The sequence below is a fragment of the Nicotiana sylvestris genome, chromosome 7 (genome assembly GCF_000393655.2).
Source record: "Nicotiana sylvestris chromosome 7, ASM39365v2, whole genome shotgun sequence".
NCBI classification, from domain to species: Eukaryota; Viridiplantae; Streptophyta; class Magnoliopsida; order Solanales; family Solanaceae; genus Nicotiana; species Nicotiana sylvestris.
In genome coordinates this window covers 128,993,222-129,014,597 of record NC_091063.1, presented here as the reverse complement: position 1 = coordinate 129,014,597, position 21,376 = coordinate 128,993,222, and the positions used below count along the sequence as shown (strand labels likewise).

The 21,376-nt window shown below is 38.2% G+C and overlaps 1 protein-coding gene across 1 annotated transcript; it reads left to right on the top strand.

The window, feature by feature from the left end:
• The first annotated feature begins 505 nt into the window (after positions 1 to 505).
• On the top strand, positions 506 to 2,775 carry LOC104228799 (G-type lectin S-receptor-like serine/threonine-protein kinase SD2-5). Its single transcript, XM_009781341.2, has 2 exons — positions 506 to 1,013; positions 1,561 to 2,775. Exons 1-2 carry the CDS (start codon positions 627 to 629, stop codon positions 2,581 to 2,583), a joined length of 1,410 nt encoding a protein of 469 aa, XP_009779643.1. The 5' UTR covers positions 506 to 626; the 3' UTR covers positions 2,584 to 2,775.
• The last annotated feature ends 18,601 nt before the right edge of the window (positions 2,776 to 21,376 follow it).

Genomic DNA, 21,376 nt, shown 5'->3' with positions numbered 1-21,376 from the left:
CTCATTAAATGTAAAAATGGGTAAAATATAGAATTTAAAGTTGAATTATTTCTAAATTTAGAAATATGTCATTTATTTTGAAAAATATTAAAAAAAAAAGTACCTCATTTAATTTAAATCGGAGGGAGGGTAAAATAAGGATTAACCTTTTTGACAGCTAATTTAACTTCTACAATTTTCTAACATCAACTCTGGTCTTAGTACAGTAACATGTACTTTAAGAAGTCTTTATTTGTACAGTGGAGGATTTTAAAAGAGCTTTCTTTCATAAATTATGAGTGTTGGACTATTTTTTTTTTAATTAGTTTCAAAAAGAATGACATATTTTAATATTTAAAAATTCTTTAATTTTAAACTTCTTAGTTTGCCCTTAACGATATCCTCATATAACTTACAGAAATGTCATAACATGTTTAAGACATAAAAAAATGGAGAAATATATTTTTAAAGGATTTGCACTTGAAAGTTAAGCCACTTTCTGAAGGAGAGGGGGTACACTACTAATTCTATGATATTATAACCATGCCAAAACTTTTTTCCACTTTCATCTTGTTTATACTTTCCAAACAAAGAAACCTAACAACAATACCTGATGTGAAAAACATATAGTGACATATATTCCACACATGAAAATCTATGTGCTTGTTTTTTTCATTTACTGGTTAGCTCATGGTTATTGCACTTCCAATGTTCACATTGGTTATCAAGTAAGTCTTGCTATACCAACAACATATAGCAAAGGCTTCATAGGCAGGGCTTTTTTAATGGAAACTGACAACCAAATGACACCAAATTTTAGAGCTGCAATCAGTGTTGAAGCCATTAATGAGAAATACACATGTTCACTTGATGTTTTTTTGGGAGATGTGAAGGTTTGGAGTTCTGGTCATTTATCACAGTTTTACACAATAGACAAATGTGCACTTCAGCTCACTCAATATGGAGATTTACAATTGAAAGGTCAAGATGATAAAGTTGGATGGAAAGCTGGAACTTCTGGACAAGGTGTGAAGGTAATTATGAATATCTTCTAGAGGAATTTGAAGTTTTCCTCTTTTTGGCTTTTAGTCCAAAACACATACAAGTATTGTATGGATTTTGACTAAATTGTGTATGCAACAAACAATTGCCTTTTCTTATTCAAAATAACATTGCTTCTGCAACTTTGAGGCAAAAAACCAAACGTGTAGAGTTTTAAATCACTTAGTTATTACTCCCTCTGTTCCATTTTATATGACACCCTTTCTTTAATACGTTTGAGAAAAAATGAAATATTTCTATATTTGGAAACTCTTTTAACTTAAGCTTTTGGTCGTACTCTTTCTGACATGCTCTTATAGTCATAAGAAAAGTTCTATAGGTACTTTTGGTATGTGCTAAAAAATCTTTCTTTTTTTGTTTTTTCAACTCGGTGACTAGTCAAACACCAGTATATAAATTGAAACCAAGGAAGTATGTCTTTTGAGGTAAAACAACAAAAGAGCCAAAGTGTGAGTTGCCATTGTGAAACTAAATAGTGAATGCTAATATTTGGTTGTCTGATATTTGATTCTGCTGCAGAGGCTACATTTACTTGGGTCAGGTAATTTGGTTTTAGTTGATGCATTGAACATGATAAAATGGCAAAGTTTCAATTTCCCAACAAATATTATGCTTTGGGGCCAGAGACTTAGCTCAAGAACTCGGTTAACTTCTTTCCCTAGCAATTCTAGTTTGTCATATTCATTTGAAATTCAGTATGACAAGATTGCATTATACTTGTACTCTGGAAAATCGAAGTACTCGTACTGGGAATATACACCTTTGGAATTGAATGACCTAAATATTACATACGTCGAATTAACTTCAAACGCGTTGGAGATATTCAACAACGAAAACCATAGAATTGGACGGATAAAATCGGACAAGCCAGAGCCTGTAAGATTTTTAGCATTGGGGAATAACACAGGGAACTTGGGATTTTACTATTACTCAGCTGAGAAAGGAAAGTTTGAAGCTTCATATCAAGCACTAAACACAACTTGTGATCTTCCTTTGGCATGTAGACCTTATGGTATTTGTACATTTTCAGAAGAGTGTTCTTGCATAAGGCTAATAAAAAGAGGAGATGGTTTGCTTTCTGATTGTGCTGAGAATGTAACTGAGGGATTATGCGGCAGAAATGAGTCCCAAATGCTAGAGTTACAAGGCGTTACGAGTGTATTAAGAAGCAATCCTTATAAGGTCAATGTTAGCAAAGAAGTATGTGCAAATTTGTGCTTGAATAATTGTACATGTGTTGCAGCATTACATTTTTCAGTCGATGATTCTGAGGACGATCCGACAAAATCCGGACAATGCTATTCGTATGGACTAGTGAGAGGAGTTAAACAAATTGAAAGGGATGGAAGATTAAGTTATATGGTTAAGGTACCAAAAGGAACTGATCAAGATCATGGTGAACATTCTCATTGGAAAAAATGGATTCCAATTGTGGTAGGAGTGGTTGATGGAGTTGTTGTGTTACTTGTTTTGGGAGGGATTGGATACTATGTTATTCGAAAGAGAAGAAAATCGTGTGTAGATACTGATCCCAACAATTGAACTTGTATAGTTGAGAAATTCTTTTTTTCAAGATCACATTTTTGTTCATGGTGATACAAATTGTAACAGAAGTTAATTTTGACAATTTCAAATCCAAATCCAAAGGATAGAAACTTGAATACTTGCATTCATATAGAAGTGAATTGATGAAAATAACGTATGACCAATTGTCAAAGATTGAGCTGAAGTTCCAACAAATAGCAGAGTCAGGTATGCAATCTTTTCAGAATTAAATGTTATTACATCACAAAAGTTTTTTATTTCCAATTCCTAAACTGATTTGCTGAATTTGTCAATGTCTAACAGATAAGGTTATTGATTATGCCTAGTGCATTGCTTAAAATGTATATCTTAGTCATCTACAATATTGAACAGCTAAGTTGCTCCGACATGGCAGTTTAGGTGCCGCATTCTTGTCGACACGACACTAGTATGGGTGTGGGTATGGGATCCGTACCGAATCTGGCCGAACAATTTTGGGTACTTGACCATGACGAACGTAAAAATTCGAGACGAGATACAATTTGATTCCGAAATTGTAACGACCCAACTGGTCGTTTTGAGCAATTGCGTCCGGTTCGACAGTTTGAGGTCATGAGCAGCTTCATATTATGTGTATCGACTTGCGTGCGTAGTCCGGGCGTGAAACCAGAAAGCTTTTATGTGAAAATATGAAAAATATAGTAATTTCTAGAGTTAAATTTGGTTTTTAGTTGACTTTGGTCAATATTTTTGGTAAACGGACCCGGATTTGTGTTCCAACGATCCGGAAGGTACGCGGTAAAATATGAGACTTGGGTGTATGCCCGGAATTGAATTCTGAGGTCCCTAGCCTTAGAAAACAATTTTTGAAGAAAATTATTGTGCTGGTCTTTAAAGAAAATAAAGAAATGAATTAATGTTTGAACTCGTTGGTATCGGGATCGTATTTTAGTTTCGGAGTCCGGTACAAGCTTGTTATGATATTTAAGTCCTATCTGTGAAATTTGGTGAGAATCGAAATTGATTTGACGTGATTTGGACGTCCGGTTGAAAAGTTAGATAATCATGAGTTTTGAGGTTAAATTCATAGTTTTTGATGTTATTTTGATGATTTGATTGCATTAACAAGTCCGTATGATATATTTAGACTTGCGTGTATGTTTGGTTTGGATCCCTGAGGGCTTGGGTGAGTTTCAGATAGGTTTAGGCTATGTTGTGCTTGTTTTTGGATGCTTTATCATCGTTTCTTCAAGCAAAACTAATACCACGTTGAGAAAATGAGATCCAAATTCAGTTTTGTTTGAACCATTAGATCTGTATCGAAATTACGGAGCCATAAGAAAAAGAATCATCGAATTTGGACATCGTATGAGGAAGTTATGCTCATTTTCACGTCGGAAAAAATTGTTAGTTTCTGGTGTGTTCGCAAATGCGAACTTTTTCATCGCATTTACGATGCCCAGTTCGCAAATGCCACTTCTACCAGCCCTACTTTGTTCGTAATAAGTGAGATTTTTGACGAGATTTTCACCCATTTTTTAATTTTCTCAAACCCTAAAACTCCATGGGCGATTTTCCAAAGACCTAAACTTCTCCAAATTTTGGGTAAGTGTCTCTAATCAATTTCCAACTATATTTTGTGATTATATCTTAAATTTAACATCAAATTCATGAGAATCTAAAGGAAAATTTGGGAAAAATTGTGAAATCTTTCAAAAATATAAAATGATGATTTGAATGACCAAATGGTATTGGAATTAGATAATTTTTGTATGGGTGAACTCGTAGCGGAATGGGTGTTCGATTTTTGTAAATTTTATCGGGTTCCGAGGTGCGGGCTCAGGGAGTTGACTTTTTGCAAATTGTATAAGAATCATAGTTTTGTTAATTGAAATTATTTTCTCTTGCATTGTTAGATGTATTTAAGTCGTTTTTGGCTAAATAGAGTCGAGCGTAGATAAATTGGTAAAGGAAAAGCTAAATTGAGCATTGAATTGGCCGGATTGAGGTAAGTATCTTGCCTAACCTTGTCTGGGGGACTTCCCCTTAGGATTTGAGTCTTCTATACTAATTGTAGTCCATGCATACGAGGTGACGAGTGTGTGCTCAGACTTATCTGCGGGAAATTTGCTCTAGGGTTCTTAGGTCCTTATGTTTATTATGTGGAAAGTAACCCGTTATAATTGGTTTTCCTAATTTCTTAAATTTCCTCTATATGCTCCATATGATATTATTAGCTTTCCTCTAATTCTACGTGTTACATTGACCCTTAATTGCCGTAATTGAAGTGATTGCCTTCCTTATTGTTTTGATACTCCTTGATTGTAAGTTCCTCTATGATTTCGTGCAAATATGTTACATGTCCAATTATTATGGTTACCGGTGTAGCTATCACGTGCTTATTATGTCTTGTTGTTTTGTTGAGGTTATCGTACTTCTTGGTTTTTCCGTGACCCTTATTATGTATTGGTGACTCCCTTGCTGGGACGTTATTATTTCTATTGTTGACTCCCTTGCCGGGATGTTACCGTTTCTATTGATGATTCCCTTGCCGGGACGTTATTGTTTCTATTGTTGACTCCCTTACTGGGATGTTATTGTTTCTATCGTTGATTCCCTTGCTGGGATGTTATTGTTTCTATTGATTGATTCCCTTGTCGGGATATTGTTGTTTCTACTGTTTGGGTGAGGAAGAGTGATAAAGCACGAAGGGTGATGCCGTGCACATGTATATTTATATTGATTTGGACTGTAGTGCGGGATACCAGCATAATACTCCAGCATAATATACTGGAGTTCCAGCATAAGTATACTGAAACTCCAGCATATTATAATGGAGTTCCAGCATAAGTATACTGGAACTCCAACATATTATAATGGAGTTCCAGCATAAGTATACTGGAACTCCAGCATAATATACTGGAGTTCCAGTATAATATACCGGTCCAGTATAATATACTGGAAGTTCATATACAAGTGCTCCAATCTCCAGTATATTATGTTGGAACTTTTCGCGGGTTGGAATTCCAGTATAATATGCTGGAAGTTCATACATAGGTGCACCGATCACCAGTATATTATACTGGACCAGTTCCTGTTGCAGCAAAATAGTGGCTATTCGATGACTTTGCAAACACTGGCTATTTTTGAATGACCAGTCCGAAAACTGGCTAGCCCATGCTATTTTAACACGACAAACACGCAATATTTCAATGTCTTTTGAGGAAATTACACTATGTCCAGTACCGACTAAATTACTGTTTTGCCAATATTTCAAAGGTAGCTTAAGGTGGCCCTTTCATTTTAGTTGTGACCCCACAACTTGCGGGCTACAAGTCAGTAAAAGGAAATTCTGTAATTTGCTAATCCCTCTCTCAAGATAGATCAATTTGAATAGGAAAAGGCATATAATGTCAAACCGGAACCACTTTTTAGAATCACATTGCTCTTTGAAAAATCTACATCTACGAATTGCAATTCTTCACTTCATCACTTTACGTTATCTCTCCAACTTTTCTCTTTATAGTTTTATTGGATGTCCCCGAATGAACCTTTCCCAGATTATTTGCATCGTTCACTCCTATTTAAATGGGAAAGATTCATAATTACACCATTTATAAAATGCATAATACATAAATTGTGCCCTAAATTTATCCCAAAACTTCGGTTGAAGTGATATTAAAACCCTCCTAAAAAGCTATTACCAGAGTTTGTTTTGGCGGTATATACACACGCTAACACGTGTTATTTGCACAATTTTTTCATTTTTTAATATTTTTCCAATAAACAAACGCTCCTTCTCCTTTGTCTCTCTCCTTTTCATTTTTTTCTGATCTTCTCTATTGTCTCTCTCTTATTTCTCCAATAAAAAGAAGTTGAGCAGAGTAATTTCAGCAAAAGTGTAAGCCATGTCTGTTTACCAGAATAATTGCTTGTATGTTTTAACAATAGTGTGGATAAAGAGAAAGGGGTTAAATGCACGTGAATCAAAAATGATCCAAAACCCTATGCAAGCTAGTATGAACTGTGACAATAGTATCAAAGTTAAGATGAAAAGTGCAGTAAATCACCAAGACAATATTTAGGATATCAGCCAAATAGAATAACACGCTCTTTTATTAATTCAAGTTTTTCCTTCGCAATATCTTACACACAAAGATTCAGAGAGATGGGGGAGAGAGTGATACGGTTGCTTGTGTTCTAATGGGAATTTGCTTCAGCCACGACCCAAAATTCCAATCTCAGGATCGTGATGGCAGCTAACGTCCATTTGCTAGGCAAACCAACATTAGTATACAACTATTCATTTGAAACTCTTTTAAATAAAACAAATTCATAAGAAGGTAAAGCTAAAAACATCAATATATAAAGAATAAACTCCGAATACGAGTCTAGTCTAATCCCGAAATCAAGTATCACAAGTACGTGAGCTACTAAAACAAATTACTACAATCAAGGTTTGAAATGAAAATACAACTGTCTGAATTAGATAAATAATACAAAAGAAATAAGAAGGGAACTTCAGGAAAAGATAGTATGCGCGAGCCTCCACTAACCGCTTTTGGGACCAACACCAGAATCTGCACAAGAAGTGTAGAAGTATAGTATGAGTACAACCGACCCCATGTCCTTTGTAAATACCGAGTCTAACCTCGACGAAGTACCGACGAGGCTATAACAAGGCACCCACTATAAACTTGTACAAGTATAGTAAAAACAACAGAAATAGAGGAAACAACATTTGACATATAAACCAGAACAATAAATACACAACAGAGGGCCCCGTATAACATCTATGCTCAATTTCTCAGTAACAATCCGAATATTGAAACAACAGCTAAAAACAGTCTTAACATATCTTTTCTGTTGCGCCACACAACCCGATACCCAAATATATATATATATATATATATATATATATATATACCATTGCGGCAAGCAACCCGATCCTAAACAATAATACCAATATCTTTTACAGCGTATAACTCGATCCTATACAATAATACCAATATCCGTTGCGGCGTGCAGCTCGATCCCAAATAATAATAATGCCAATATTCATTGTGGCATGCAACCCGATCCCAGTCAATAATACTGTCACACCTCCTTTTTGCGCGCCCACCCCGAAGGGTAAAATGCGCGAGGGAGTTTTTCCAATTCAAGTGACAATATTCGAAATGAGATTATTTATTTAATTCAGAGTCGCCACTTGGGAAAGATTTGGCTTTTGGTGTCCCAAGTCACCGGTTTATCTTGAATCCCCAATCGAGGAAAATATTCGACTTTCCAAATGAAGTCTGCGAACCAGAAATTCTAAGTAAGGAATTATGTTGACCCAAGGGAAGGTGTTAGGCACCCTCGAATCCCGTGGTTCTAGCACAGTCGCTTAAATTGTTATAATGGCTAAATATCTGATTTAATACATGTTATAACGTATGTGCTTTTATTAAGTTTAAACCGCTTTTATTATTATTATTTTTTATAGAATTGCAACGTCGTGAAAATGCATCTCGAACCACGTCACAATTAATGCACCCGTGGTTGTTAATACATTCCGACTCCGTTGAGATTTGAATTTGGGTCACATAAATGCGCACCCGAATTTAAGAATGTAATTTAATTAAGTCGCGCCTAAAGAGTCTAACGCGTTATTATCTTTGGGGAAGGCAGTGAAATTCACTAAACAGTCCATCCCAAATTCTAAGTATTTTATTATGACCAATTATTGAGGGCCCCGCAATTTGCATTTTTATTTGGCAAGGCTAGTCTCATTTTTTGAAAGGATAAACCTACAGCGACTACATTTTCTATTATGTTTGTCTCTAAAAATGAAAGAAAGAAACTACATGCTAATTAAATTACATGCTTGGCCAGTTCCGGCCTCTTATTAATTATCAGATTAATTATTTATGAGGCGGGGAATTGTTTCATGCCTTATTCCATGAGCGAACATGCTTTTAATTTGATAAAGAAAACTGCATACAAGATTAATAAAATGCTAAACTCACGCTAAACATTCTTCAAGTTGAGTTTAAACTAACTTATTTAAACTAGGTTAATGGAATTAACTACTAGAGGACGCTACTAATGAGATTCGAACATTGTCCTATAAACTGCCTAATGGAATCCGATTTTGACAGAGTTAACTCAAATGATTAAAAGCTATATTGCGTTTGGCAAGGTTAGTAGCAGTCTACCCTATCCATACAAAATATAACTAAAAATGAAGTCTAGTTATCGATATACTAACTACTCGTGCATTCCACAAATTACATAATTATATCATACGTACAACTAAACAACTAAACAACTGTAAATCACAATATGAAGTCTAGTTATCGATATACTAACTACTCGTGCATTCCACAAATTACATAATTATATCATACGTACAACTAAACAACTAAACAACTGTAAATCACAATACTTAAACAAACTAAGTTTCAATTAAGTACGAAACTACCTACAGTATTTTCCTATTGAGTTACAACCTAAAGAATTACACAAATCTACTAACACTTTATAAGACTATAGGTACATCACCAAATGATTGAAAAATTCTTCGCGTCTTTCATTTCATACTCATTGTTACTATTACATCAGTGTGAGATTCAAAATGTGTACCTGAATTGGAAAATGAGAAGAAGAGGAAGATCAGTAGAAGCAGCAGTAGTATAGTGGCAGACAGGTTCAACAACACAGTGAAATCTCTGAATCAATCGAGATTAATGATAGAAATTCCAAGCAACAGAGGCGAGCCAAACCAAATTTCAGAATGGTTTTGAGAACCAAATAGAGTTGCAGAGACGACTCCAAACTGACCAAATATGTTCAACACAATGAATCCAGCACCTCCCAAGCCAAACCCCAAATGAATCAGAACAAACAAAATGACTTGATACTGGGGTTCGAATGAGTCAAAAGACTCCAAACTTCTAGTACTGGACAGGGTTTCTCCTTTGAAAACCAAAGAAATCTATGTTCTGGTCTCTTAAAAAAGGGGTATGGGAGCTAAACTTCCAATGGGGAATGGAAGACAAATTCAAAGAAGAGAATCAGTCCAACAGTATATTCTTTTTTTCCATAAGCTCTCCCTAAAAAAAACTAGTTCTCCTTCCCCTTTCTGATTTTTAAGACCCTTCTTTTATATCCCAAAAACTGACTTCATTTCCAACTCTTAGGGCACTTAGTGAATTAAAAACGGATTCTCTCCCATGTTATTCCCTCTGTTTTTCCACTCAAGACTAAAAGATTAGTGTCAGTGTCACTACTGACCTTTCCTTTCTTTACTAAATCACAGGGGGGATGGGCAGCCTATTTTCCTATTCAATTAAGTATGGGCAGCCTTTTTTTCTATTCAGTTCCCTCAAACTTTGTAAAATAGTGCCCATGTGATCTCCTTTTCTTTCTGACCTTAAGAGTGTTTTAAACAGTCAGACCTCACTATTGATTAAACAATTTTATTGGTTTAATTAGTACTTTAATACCCTACTGTCAGCCCACTAACACTAAACCATTTGTCAAACTTTGACACCCCAAATTACCCCTGAATCCACTGATTATTACTGTATTACCCTAAGTTTAGAAGTTTGAAGTTACAACCTATATAAACTTACACTAAACACTGATTTCAGGTTGAACTATTAGATTACTACAGCTATATCCAATTCTCAGCTTAGGCTCAAACAAATCATAACACAGAAGGGGTGTTAATCAAATGGCATGAGTTGGTCATATTGGGAACCAATCCCGACCAATTCAAAACCAAACTTGATCAACAGGGAGTTGATAATGCAAGCTAAAGAATAAGGCAGTATCAATCAGGTCTTAGCACAGACAAGAGAAATATGCAAGTAATTACACTGACATGAGCAAACTCATGCTTCTCTAGTTTTTTAGATGATTTTAGTTAACGACATTTATATAATCAACTATACGAGCTATAACAGATAGCAAACAATCGATAAACAAGCTAGACAAAATAGGTTACCAAATGGCTTCAGTGACTTTAGACATAACAGGGAAACTATATGAACTAACTATTCGACGACTCTGAATAGGTTGAACACATAACTCACAATAGGTACAATTAACAAACAAACAGAAGGATCAAATAAAGGGTCTTATGAAGACAGACAGAATTAATTAATTAAAAAAATAGAAAAATCACATAAGCTAAACTAAACACGTAAAGAGATACAAATAGAATCACTAACAGAACAGAAGGAAAGGAAAAATTACCTTGGAAGCTTAAGAACAAAGATGACCCAGACTCGAACTAGACTTGACTTCTTTGAGGTCGAACGGATTTCAATCGAAATGTTCTCAACTGAGAACACCTCGATTGAGGTCTGTTAGACCCCAACTCCTCTTTTAATTGGATAGACCCCCATGCTTTTGAGTTATAGGGTTCATGCAGGCCGATTTGGGGCTTGAAGGGTTCTACCTAGATTCGAATGGAACCACCGTTGATTAGGGTATGAGGGAGGTCAGGAGAGCAACTGGTATGAATTTGGGGTCGGTTGGTGTAGGTTGAGGTTTGATTCGAATCTTCAAATGAAGATTCGAGAATATAGGGTTGATTCGAGCCAAACGGTTTGTGGATTCGGATTCTGGGTGGTTGAGTGGTCCTAGGATGTTAATATAGTGGTCACCAGCATCGTTGCCACCGAGTTTCAGGTGGGGGAATGGAGGGGCGGCGCTAGGGTTCTAAGGGTGTCTAGGTTCAGTGAGAGAGACGAAGAGAGGGGGGTAGCTTAGGGGGTATGGGGTGCATTGAAGAGTATATATATGTGATGGGTGAATGAATCCAAGCCGTTAGATCTAATGAGATCAACGGTTTGGATCACTTTACTTATATAAAATGGGGTCATTTTGGTCTCCGTAGGGACTGGGTCGAGGATGGTGCTGGGTCGGGTTGGTTGAGATGGGTTAGGGTTGTGAGACGAGAGCCGTTGGATTGATCTAGATCGAGTGGCTGTGATCTTTGATGGCGAAACGACGCAGTTTCAATATTACACTATGTCATTTCACATGTCTTCGAGGCCGGCTAGACTAGACCGGGTGGGGGGTGAGATTTGGGCCTGATATTTTGGGCCTGGTCCGATTCCAATTTGTCCAATTTTAAACCATTTCTTTTCTTCTTCTAATTCCTTTTCTAAATACTAATCTACCAAAAATCCTAAAATAAGTTGTAAAACTACAATCATATTAAAAAGACCTTAATTGACTCACACAAGATCAAACATTAATTAAACAAAATCACACTATTAAACAATAAAATGACAAAATTACCAAAAATAATATATTTGTGATTTTCATTCATTTAAAAACCAAATACGATTTAATTAATTCCTAATCGTAGAATAAGATCGCAACATATTTTTTTGTATTTTTTAAATAATAAAAATAAACAATCAACTACAAATAACTATCAAGAAATGCCACGCAAATTCCCAAAATTATACACAAAGACAATTTGTTTTATTTTTCGATTTCTTTTGGAGTAATTGTCGTGTGAACAAAAATCACGTGCTCATAGCTGCCCCTCTTTGCCTGAAAACATGCAAGGTTTTCATGCAAAGATAAAGTGAGCGGATATGAGAGATTTTTGCCCGTTGGACTACTCCGTGTGAAGCACATTTTGAAAGATTTGACTGAATCTTTGCTTCAAAGATTTCCTACATATCCTGGGCTAAACAGGAATCAGGTCAATGTAGTTCGGGAAATTTTGGTAGCTGGGACTACCATGGGATTGCAATGCTTGCTGTTACTGCTGTTGCTGTTGCCACTACTGCTTTATCGACCTCCTTATTACAACCAAAGAAAATTGTAACTGAACTAATTACTTATGCCTGTCAACCGCTAGTTACAAGATTCCTATCTATAATTCTTTCGCAATTTGATCTTGGGTCTCTAGCTGATTCTGCTTGTAGACTTCGATCCGAATCTTGATGCTCGCAAGTTGTAGGCGCTTGTTTATTTCTGCAGCCTTGAGTGAAACGGGATTGGGCGGAGTTTGGGACTTCAATCAGATTTTGAGCGATCCGCACTTTGTTTGTTCCAGTATTTGGGAACGTCTTCTTTTTGTTCTTTTCTTTATTCCGGATTGAGACTCAAACTGTAGGTCATCTCGATCCACGCGCCTTGAGGTCAGACCTGCTGAGACAACAAAACAAACGAACGAAATTTTCTGCCCCAGTTTCACTAGGAAAATTTCGTGAGTTAATTGCCATGAAAATCTATAGGATTGATGAGGGGATTGGAAACCTCTAGTCTAAAAGGCACAACTCAGGGATTGGAGCCCTAATGTCGCAAAAGGTAAAAATGCGCAACTCAGGGATTGGAGCCCTAATGCTGGCTAAAGAAAAATTGCTCAACTCAGGGATTGGAGCCCTAATGTCGGCTAAAGGAAAGTTGCTCAACTCAGGGATTGGAGCCCTAATGCTGGCTAAAGAAAATTGCTCAACTCAGGGATTGGAGCCCTAATGTCGGCTAAAAGCAAATCGCTCAACTCAGGGATTGGAGCCCTAATGTTGGCTAAAGGAAAGTTGCTCAACTCAGGGATTGGAGCCCTAATGTCAGCTAAAGGGAAAAATGCTCAACTCAAGGATTGAAGCCCTAATGCTGGCTAAATGGAAATTGCTCAACTCAGGGATTGGAGCCCTAATGCTGGTTAAATAAAAATTCGCTCAACTCAGGGATTGGAGCCCTAATGCTGGCTTAACAGGAAGAAGCTCAACTCAGGGATTGAATCCCTAATGCTGGCTAACAGAAAAAACGCTCAAATCAGGGATTGGAGCCCTAATGTTGGCTAACAGAAAAAACGCTCAACTCAGGGATTGGAGCCCTAATGTTGGCTAAAGGAAAAAGTGCTCAACTCAGGTATTGGAGCCCTAATGCTGGCTAAAGGAAAAATGCTCAACTCAGGGATTGGAGCCCTAATGTTGGCTAAAGGAAAAACGCTCAACTCAGGGATTGGAGCCCTAATGTCGGCTAAAGGAAAATTGCTCAACTCAGGGATTGGAGCCCTAATGCTGGCTGAAGGACAATGCTCAACTCAGGGATTAGAGCCTTAATGTCGGCTTAAAGGAAAAACGCTCAACTCAGGGATTGGAGCCCTATTGTCGGCTAAAAGAAAATTGCTCAACTCAGGGATTGAAGCCCTAATGTCGGCTAAAGAAAAACGCTCAACTTAGGGATTGGAGCCTTAATGTCGGCTAAAAGAAAGTCGCTCAACTCAGGGATTGGAGCCCTAAATTAGGAGGATTGCCAGGTTATGCCGGAAAACTGACCGGGTTATGTCGGGAGAAAAGGAAAAAGGGCTCCTGGGTTATGCCAGGGAGGTTCACGGGTTATGCCGTGAAGAAAAAGAGGTCCTCGGGTTATGCCGGGGTGGAAAGAAAAAGGGGCCCCGGGTTATGCCAGGGAGGTCCACGGGTTAATGCCGAAAAAAGGGAAAGAGTCCTCGGGTTATGCCGGGAAAGTCATCGGGTTATGCCAGAAAAAATCATCGGGTTATGCCGGAAAAGGTCCACGGGTTATGCCGGGAAAAATCATCGGGTTATGCCGAAAAAGGTCAACGGGTTATGCCGGGGAAATCATCGGGTTATGCCGGAAAGATCATCGGGTTATGCCAGAAAAGGTCCACGGGTTATGCCGGAAAAAATCATCGGGTTATGCCGGAAAAGGTCCACGGGTCATGCCGGGAAAAGTCCACGGTTTTTGGCCGGGATTTTGACAGAAAAAGCTCCGCGGTTGTTTGGCCGGGAGATTCTCGGTTTTTGGCCGGGATATTTAGACAGAAAAAGCTCCTTGGGTTATGCCAGGGAGATCCGCGGTTTATACCGGGATAGTTGAGGAATGAGGTCCTATGCTACCATGATTTGTTTTTCTTTTGGGATTTTCATTTTTATTTCTTGTCTTCTTTCTTTTCTTTGGTTTTCCTTTTATATTTCCTTTTATTTATCAAAATGCATGAAAGAATTCTGGGAAACTTCCTTTTCCTGCTGCAAAGCTGTTTCAACGCTCGCGCATTTCATTTCTTTTTGGGCTACACCTGCTTCTTGCACAGTTGCTTTGAGTAAGACATGTTTTCAACAAAGAACAATTTATTAGTTGAAACGGTGGTTGGTTTTGTGGCCTTGATCATCTCCATTGCTTGATCCCGTCCCCATTTCCATTGAGAACTGTGCTGCTTGTTGGCCTTGAGGTTGAATCTCTTTCATACTGACCGGGTTTAGCCTTAGGATTACATGATGAATCGCCCGTGTGGGCTCTGTCCTTTGCTTTATTCTGCCCTTAGGAACTTTGTCTTTGATTTTCTTTCCTTTCGAACGTCTTTACTTTGGAAGCAATCAACCACCATGGTCAGTCGGGATCGGACTGATGCACCACTAAGGCTGTGTATTTTCTTTGACTCTTGCCAGGTGGGGCCCTGTGAAACTGGTCCTGCCACCTTTTCTTTGTAATTGTTACGGAATTAGAGTTAAACCGAAAGGGATTCAAGGAAAACTATGCACAAGGCAAGCATATAAGTTTAAAGAGAAGCGTCCCTTTCGAGGGAAAAGAAGGACTTATCTGGGGTGCATGCTGGCTTCAAACTGACATGACATACTTCTTGGACTGGATGCCCGATCCGCACCATACTCCAGCTTCTCATGAACCTATGTTTCTAAACCAGAGAACCTTGCCAGGACTTTTAGTGATGAAGTATCCTCTTTTCGGCCGACAACGCCCTTTGCGGGTTTTCGCTAATCGACCTCTCTCATTTTTTATTTCTCTACTCTCGTCGCCTCATGGTGCCCGAAGGTTTTCACCGATAAGACTCTCTCATTTTATTTCTCTCAATTTGACTTCTATCAGATTCCAACAATGACGTTTTCCACTTTCCTGTCTTTGCCAATTGATCAGAAGGACTTGGACAAGGTCTTTGGGGTAAAATGATTTTGGGCGGAACTACAACTTTGGAACCTTTTCGGCGGTCTCATGGCCGAACCATTATAACTTCTGCCCCAGTTTTACTTTTGGGGAACTTCTTGGATTTTATTTTTGGTATGACTGAACCCCAGAGAGAGGCTGCCTACGTATCCTTTCGGAATCAAGTCAGACGTAGTTCAGGCAATAACTTTTGTTTTGTTTTTGTTTCCGTTTTGTTTTTCTTTTCTTTTCTTTTCTTCTCCTTTTCTTTTTCTTTTCTTTTTTCTTTTTATTTTCTTTCTTTTCTTTTTCCTTTTGTACTTCCGGGTTCCAAAGGGGGTAATCAAAGAAAGGTAATCGGCTCAAAGGGTTTGCGAAGGATTGATAGTGTTTGGATAGCGGGAATGAAAGCCTCCGTCATCTCAACTGTGCAAAGACATCGCCGGAGCGATTTAGACATAGTACTACATCTGCATTCATAGCTGTGTCGGGGTCATTTCTTTCGATGTTACCCAGATACAATGCTCCTCTTGGCAATATTCTCCAATGATGTATGGACCCTTCCGATTATGAGCAAACTTTCCTTTTGCTTCCTGGTGATGAGGAAGAATACGCCTTAACACCAGTTGCCCTACTTCAAATTTTATAGGCGCGGACCATTCTTTGTTGGTACAATTGCTCGTGACAAACTGCAGTCATTAAGGTCAACGTTCCATACGAGTCTAGACCCACTCACTGTCCTCAAACTCTGCTTCAGTGACGGACATTTTCCAAACCATGAACCAATTTTCTTCAGTTGTTCCTATTATTTTCTTTTAATTTTCTTAACTTATCTATATTTCAATTTTTGATTCATTATTTCGAAGTCTGACAGAGTTCTTGGGATCTGGGCCTGAAGTCCGCAAGCATGTCATGTTATTTAAAGCTGCATTATTAGAATTGAAGAGAACTAAAAAAAAACATAGCAAAACTCTGAAAAAATAAAGAAAGTGAACGATGAAATATGATTTCATTTCTTGGAATTAGGAAGATAACAAGGTCGACATTTAGGGAATTAAAAACAGGAAACTAAAGAAAGCATCTGAGTTACACCCTGGGATAGCTCGCGATGCAGAAAAAGTGGCAGGACAGGTCTACTAGGACTCCCGCTTGATCGGGAATGGCGTAGCCTTCCCGTTTTGAAGCTTGGAGCTTGGTCCCATGTATGATACCTCAGCGGTGCTAGTGCCCTCTCCTGGATGGACCATGTGTGTTTCGCATAACATTTTCCTCATTGCCTCACGTATTCCCTCACTCTCTTCAACCGTGAACACCTCATCATCTTCCTCTTTACTGTACTTTGGCTTCTGTGGTATGCATCCAATAACCACTGGCTCATTCAACCGAGGTGGTTTGATCGTCCCCCATACCACATAGGCCTGCTTGGATACATCAATTTTCTTTTCCGGTTCAGTCTCGGTGATTTTACTCTTCTTTTCCCCTTTCTCTTGCTTCGGGGTTGCCTTGGGCTTCCTTTCTGCATTAACAATAGCAATTATGGCCTTAAGCGCCGGATCAAATTCTTTGTCTTCACCAATCATCCCGATTATTGGCCCGTTGTTGTGAGCGGGCAGCGGATTATTGGTCACATTTGGGACATCCTCATCTTTCAACACAATTTTCCCTTGCTCTAACAAGTTCTCTACCGCTTGTTTCAATGTCCAATAGTTGTTTGTATCGTGCCATTCTACCCCTGAATGGTATGCACACTTGACACCCCGCTGATATGATGGTGATTCCGGGTTTTGCCCGTTTGGGGGTATGGGCTGCAGCAAATTCATCTGGACAAGCTTAGGGAACAGGGTGGAGTAGGGTTCACCGATTGGTGTATAGTTGGGTCTCCTGGGTGGTTCCCGAGGACGGAAGTTATTCTAGGAAGGTCGAGGATTATAGTAGTTTTGGCGAGGAGGCTGATTTCTGGGAGGTGGAGCTTGGCTCCGATTGGCTTGTTGCGGTGGCTGGACATAAGGCTGAGTATTCATGACCATGTAGGGTTGAGGAGCATAGGTCACATTTTGGTGGGGGTAGTAATGTTGTGGGGGTTTTTCTGGAAAATGGGGCCTGAGATTACGGTATTCTCTTGCTTCTGATGCCGCCATAGACGTTTCTTCCTTTTTCTTCCCTCTTGCCATTCCTCCGGACCCGCTTTGGACGGCTTGGGAGGTTGCCCTTATGGCTGCCTGACTCAAGATTCTACCCGTTTCCAAACCATTCTCGACCATTTCCCCGATCTTAATCGCTTCCGCGAAAGGCTTTCCCATGGCCGACATCATGTTTTGGAAGTAATCTGATTCTTGAGCCTGGAGGAAAGTAGTGACCATTTCTATCTCGTCCATGGGAGGTTTTACCCTTGATACTTGCTCGCGCCATTTAATAGCATATTCTCTGAAGCTTTCCGAGGGTTTCTTCTTCAAGTTTGACAAAGAATTTCTGTCCGGTGCGATGTCAATATTATACTGAAATTGTCTTAAAAATCTCTGGCGAGATCATCCCATATATGCCATCGAGATATGTCTTGATCCATATACCATTCTGAGGCTATTCCTACCAAGCTTTCTCCGAAGTATGCCATCAACAATTCTTCTTTGCCGCCGACTCCACGCAATTGGTTGCAATACTTCTTGAGGTGAGCAATGGGTTTGCCATGCCCATCATATATCTCAAACTTTGGTGTTTTGAAACCCACGGGTAGGTGCATGTGAGGGAACATGCACAGATCAATATAGGAAACACTCTTCTGCCCGCTTAAACCTTGCATGTTTTTCAAACTCTACTCGAGGCTCCTCATTCTTTTTGCCATCTCATCTTGTTCAAAAGCTTTGAGATTTTGGTCTTGCCCCGGCGTAAACTCGTGTTGAGGCTGTTGAGGGTGAGTGCTGGTGGTAAACCGAGTTGGTTCCAGTGAGAAAGATGGTGCTTGGAATGTGAATGAGGAAGAGTCAAAATTGGGCCTGTGTGTAGTGGGTTGTGCCACGATTGGACAGGGCGGTGCGATGAATATGTTTGTAGCTACATCCGTCGTTGACATCCGGGGGTAAGAATCGGAGGGTGATCCAGCGGAGTGGGATGAAATGGCCGGGTAACCATATGGGGTAGTTGGATAACTTATGGGGACGTTGGAAATCCCACTTGTCCTAGAGAACAACTCGGGGAATCCAGAGATTACACTTGGCGGCTCTTTTCCGTTGTTCCAGTCATCCAACATTTCCAACATGCGAAGCCGCAAGATTCTGTTTTCTTTAGCAGTTGCTGACTCGGAAGTTGGTATTGTCGAGATTGAACTCTCCTCAGAGACAGGAATTGTCGGCAAAGGAATTTCTGAAGACATCACTATACTTCCCTTTGATCTCGTGAAGTAAGTGTGAATACTCCCTCTCGACTTGGTGACGGGCAACTGAACACTTCTTTTCGACCTCGTAAAGTATGAATGTGAGGCCAGACCTCCACCAAACCAAACCACCTTTTCTAAAAACCTGAGCTTAGCAGCAAGCAAACGGTTAGTTTGAAACAAATAACAGACAGGTAATCTCACGTTGGGGCGTGATGCACCTATACAGTTAAGTGAATTTCTACATGTTTGCAACGATGACATGCGTCATTCCGGCTTCTCTTTAGATTTCCCTTTATTTATCATATATTTTATTTATTTATTTATTTATTTTTTATTTTTTATATTATTATTTTCATTATTTACAGTTAAAATGTGACCGGATCCGATGAGGATTGCCTACGTATCACGATGTCGCGTGAATCAGATCATTGCGTAGTTCAAAAATCAAAAATGGAGTAAATAAACTAACCCCCCCTTTTTTTTGGAATTTTTGAAAGAAATGCTTTTAAAGAAGAAAGAAAAAATATATATTTTTTTTATTTGATTTTTTTTAAAGACTTCTAAAAATTTATTTTCTTTTTACTTGAACTTTGGGATTTTTTTTAAAAAAGAAAAGAAAATGTGTTTGGTTGATTTTTCATTTGTTTCACCTTTTTCTAAGGAAGAAAGAATATATATTTTTTTTGATTTAGGATGTTGCCTCTTAAATTTTTGAAAGAGGGACTTTTAAGAAAATGATTTGGAATTTCTGAGTTTTTATTTATTTACAAAAGCACTTTTAAAGAAAAACGAAAATATTTTTGGAATTCAATTTTTCAAATTTTTTTTATGGACATTTACAAAAGAAAGACTTCTAAAAAAGAAAAGAGTATTTTTGGATTTTTGTTGCTGATTTTTATTTCTTATTTCATTTTTTCGTATGAAAGACTTCAGAAAGAAGGAAACTATTTTTTTTTGAGTTTAAAGTCTAACCTATATTATTATTATTATTATTATTATTATTATTATTATTATTATTATTATTATTATTATTATTATTATTTGCATTTTCTAAGGAAAGATTTATAAAGAAGGAACTAAAGGAAAATATTTTTGGATTTTTTGAAAATTGGGGTCGGAACCGATGAAGTTTGCCTACGTATCTCACATTCGGTGAGAATCAGACCGACGTAGTTCGGCCGATCAGGAACAAGGAAATAAACTAAACCTTTTTTTTATTACAATCTTTTAAGGAAAAAGATTTTTTTTATTTTTTTTGGAAAAGAGATGAAGACTAAAGAAATATTTTTTCTTTGAATTTAAAACTCTTTTTTTTTTACTCTTTTTTTTGAAATTTCGAAAAATCTTTTAAGGAAGTATTTGGACTATTAGTCTGAATTTAATGAAAGAGGTATTGCAAAAGAAAAAATATTTTTTTGAATTTTGAATTTTCCCTTCTTTTTTTTTAAACAAATACTTTTTTTTGGATTTTGAAAGTGATTAAAATATATTTTTTTATAAATCAAACTAAAGACACTACTTGGACATTGGTTTTATTTTTCCAAAATAAGTAATTATCTCCCTACGCTGCTATTTTTCTTTTCCCTTTTTTTTGAATTTTTTTTAGAAACTGGTCAGCATGCAGAACTGAAGCAAATAAATGCGCAAAACAAACGGGATGCAGCAGGATGGTCTTTTCATTTCAGGTTGCCTGTCCTAGACGGACCCAACCCCTGTGTTGAGTCCCCTATGTCAAATGCAACATGTTGCAAATAAGCGTTCCTACTAGGGATCCGGCATGGGGTTTTGTTATACTAGGTTTATAACCTGGGTATTTTGTTCTAGACCGTGTACCCGAGCGGACAATTCGAGTCGAGGAGGGGGCTACGTACCGGGGACCTGCGAGATCGTCCGGCTTTGTAACTTGTCCGGCCTCTTCTTATTTCAGGGTATGACACTAACAGAATAGGGAGTCTTGATCAGCAAGCTCCTCCCCGGAGGTAAGAAGAGAAAGGTTTTGGCACAGTTTATATACAGTTCAGATAATATCAAAGCGGTAAAAGACAACATTTAGCAATTTATGCCAAAACATGTAATAAAGATCAGATAATAAAGCCAAATATAACAATTATTCTAAGCTCGAATTCTTGAACCCTGAACCAGAGGTTCTGGGTTGGTTCCCCAGCAGAGTCGCCAGAGCTGTCACACCTCCTTTTTGCGCGCCCCCCCCCCCGAAGGGTAAAATGCGCGAGGGAGTTTTTCCAATTCAAGTGACAATATTCGAAATGGGATTATTTATTTAATTCAGAGTCGCCACTTGGGAAAGGTTTGGCTTTTGGTGTCCCAAGTCACCGGTTTATCTTGAATCCCAAATCGAGGAAAATATTCGACTTTCCAAATGAAGTCTGCGAACCAGAAATTCTAAGTAAGGAATTCTGTTGACCCGAGGGAAGGTGTTAGGCACCCTCGAATCCCGTGGTTCTAGCACGGTCGCTTAAATTGTTATAATGGCTAGATATCTGATTTAATACATGTTATTACTTA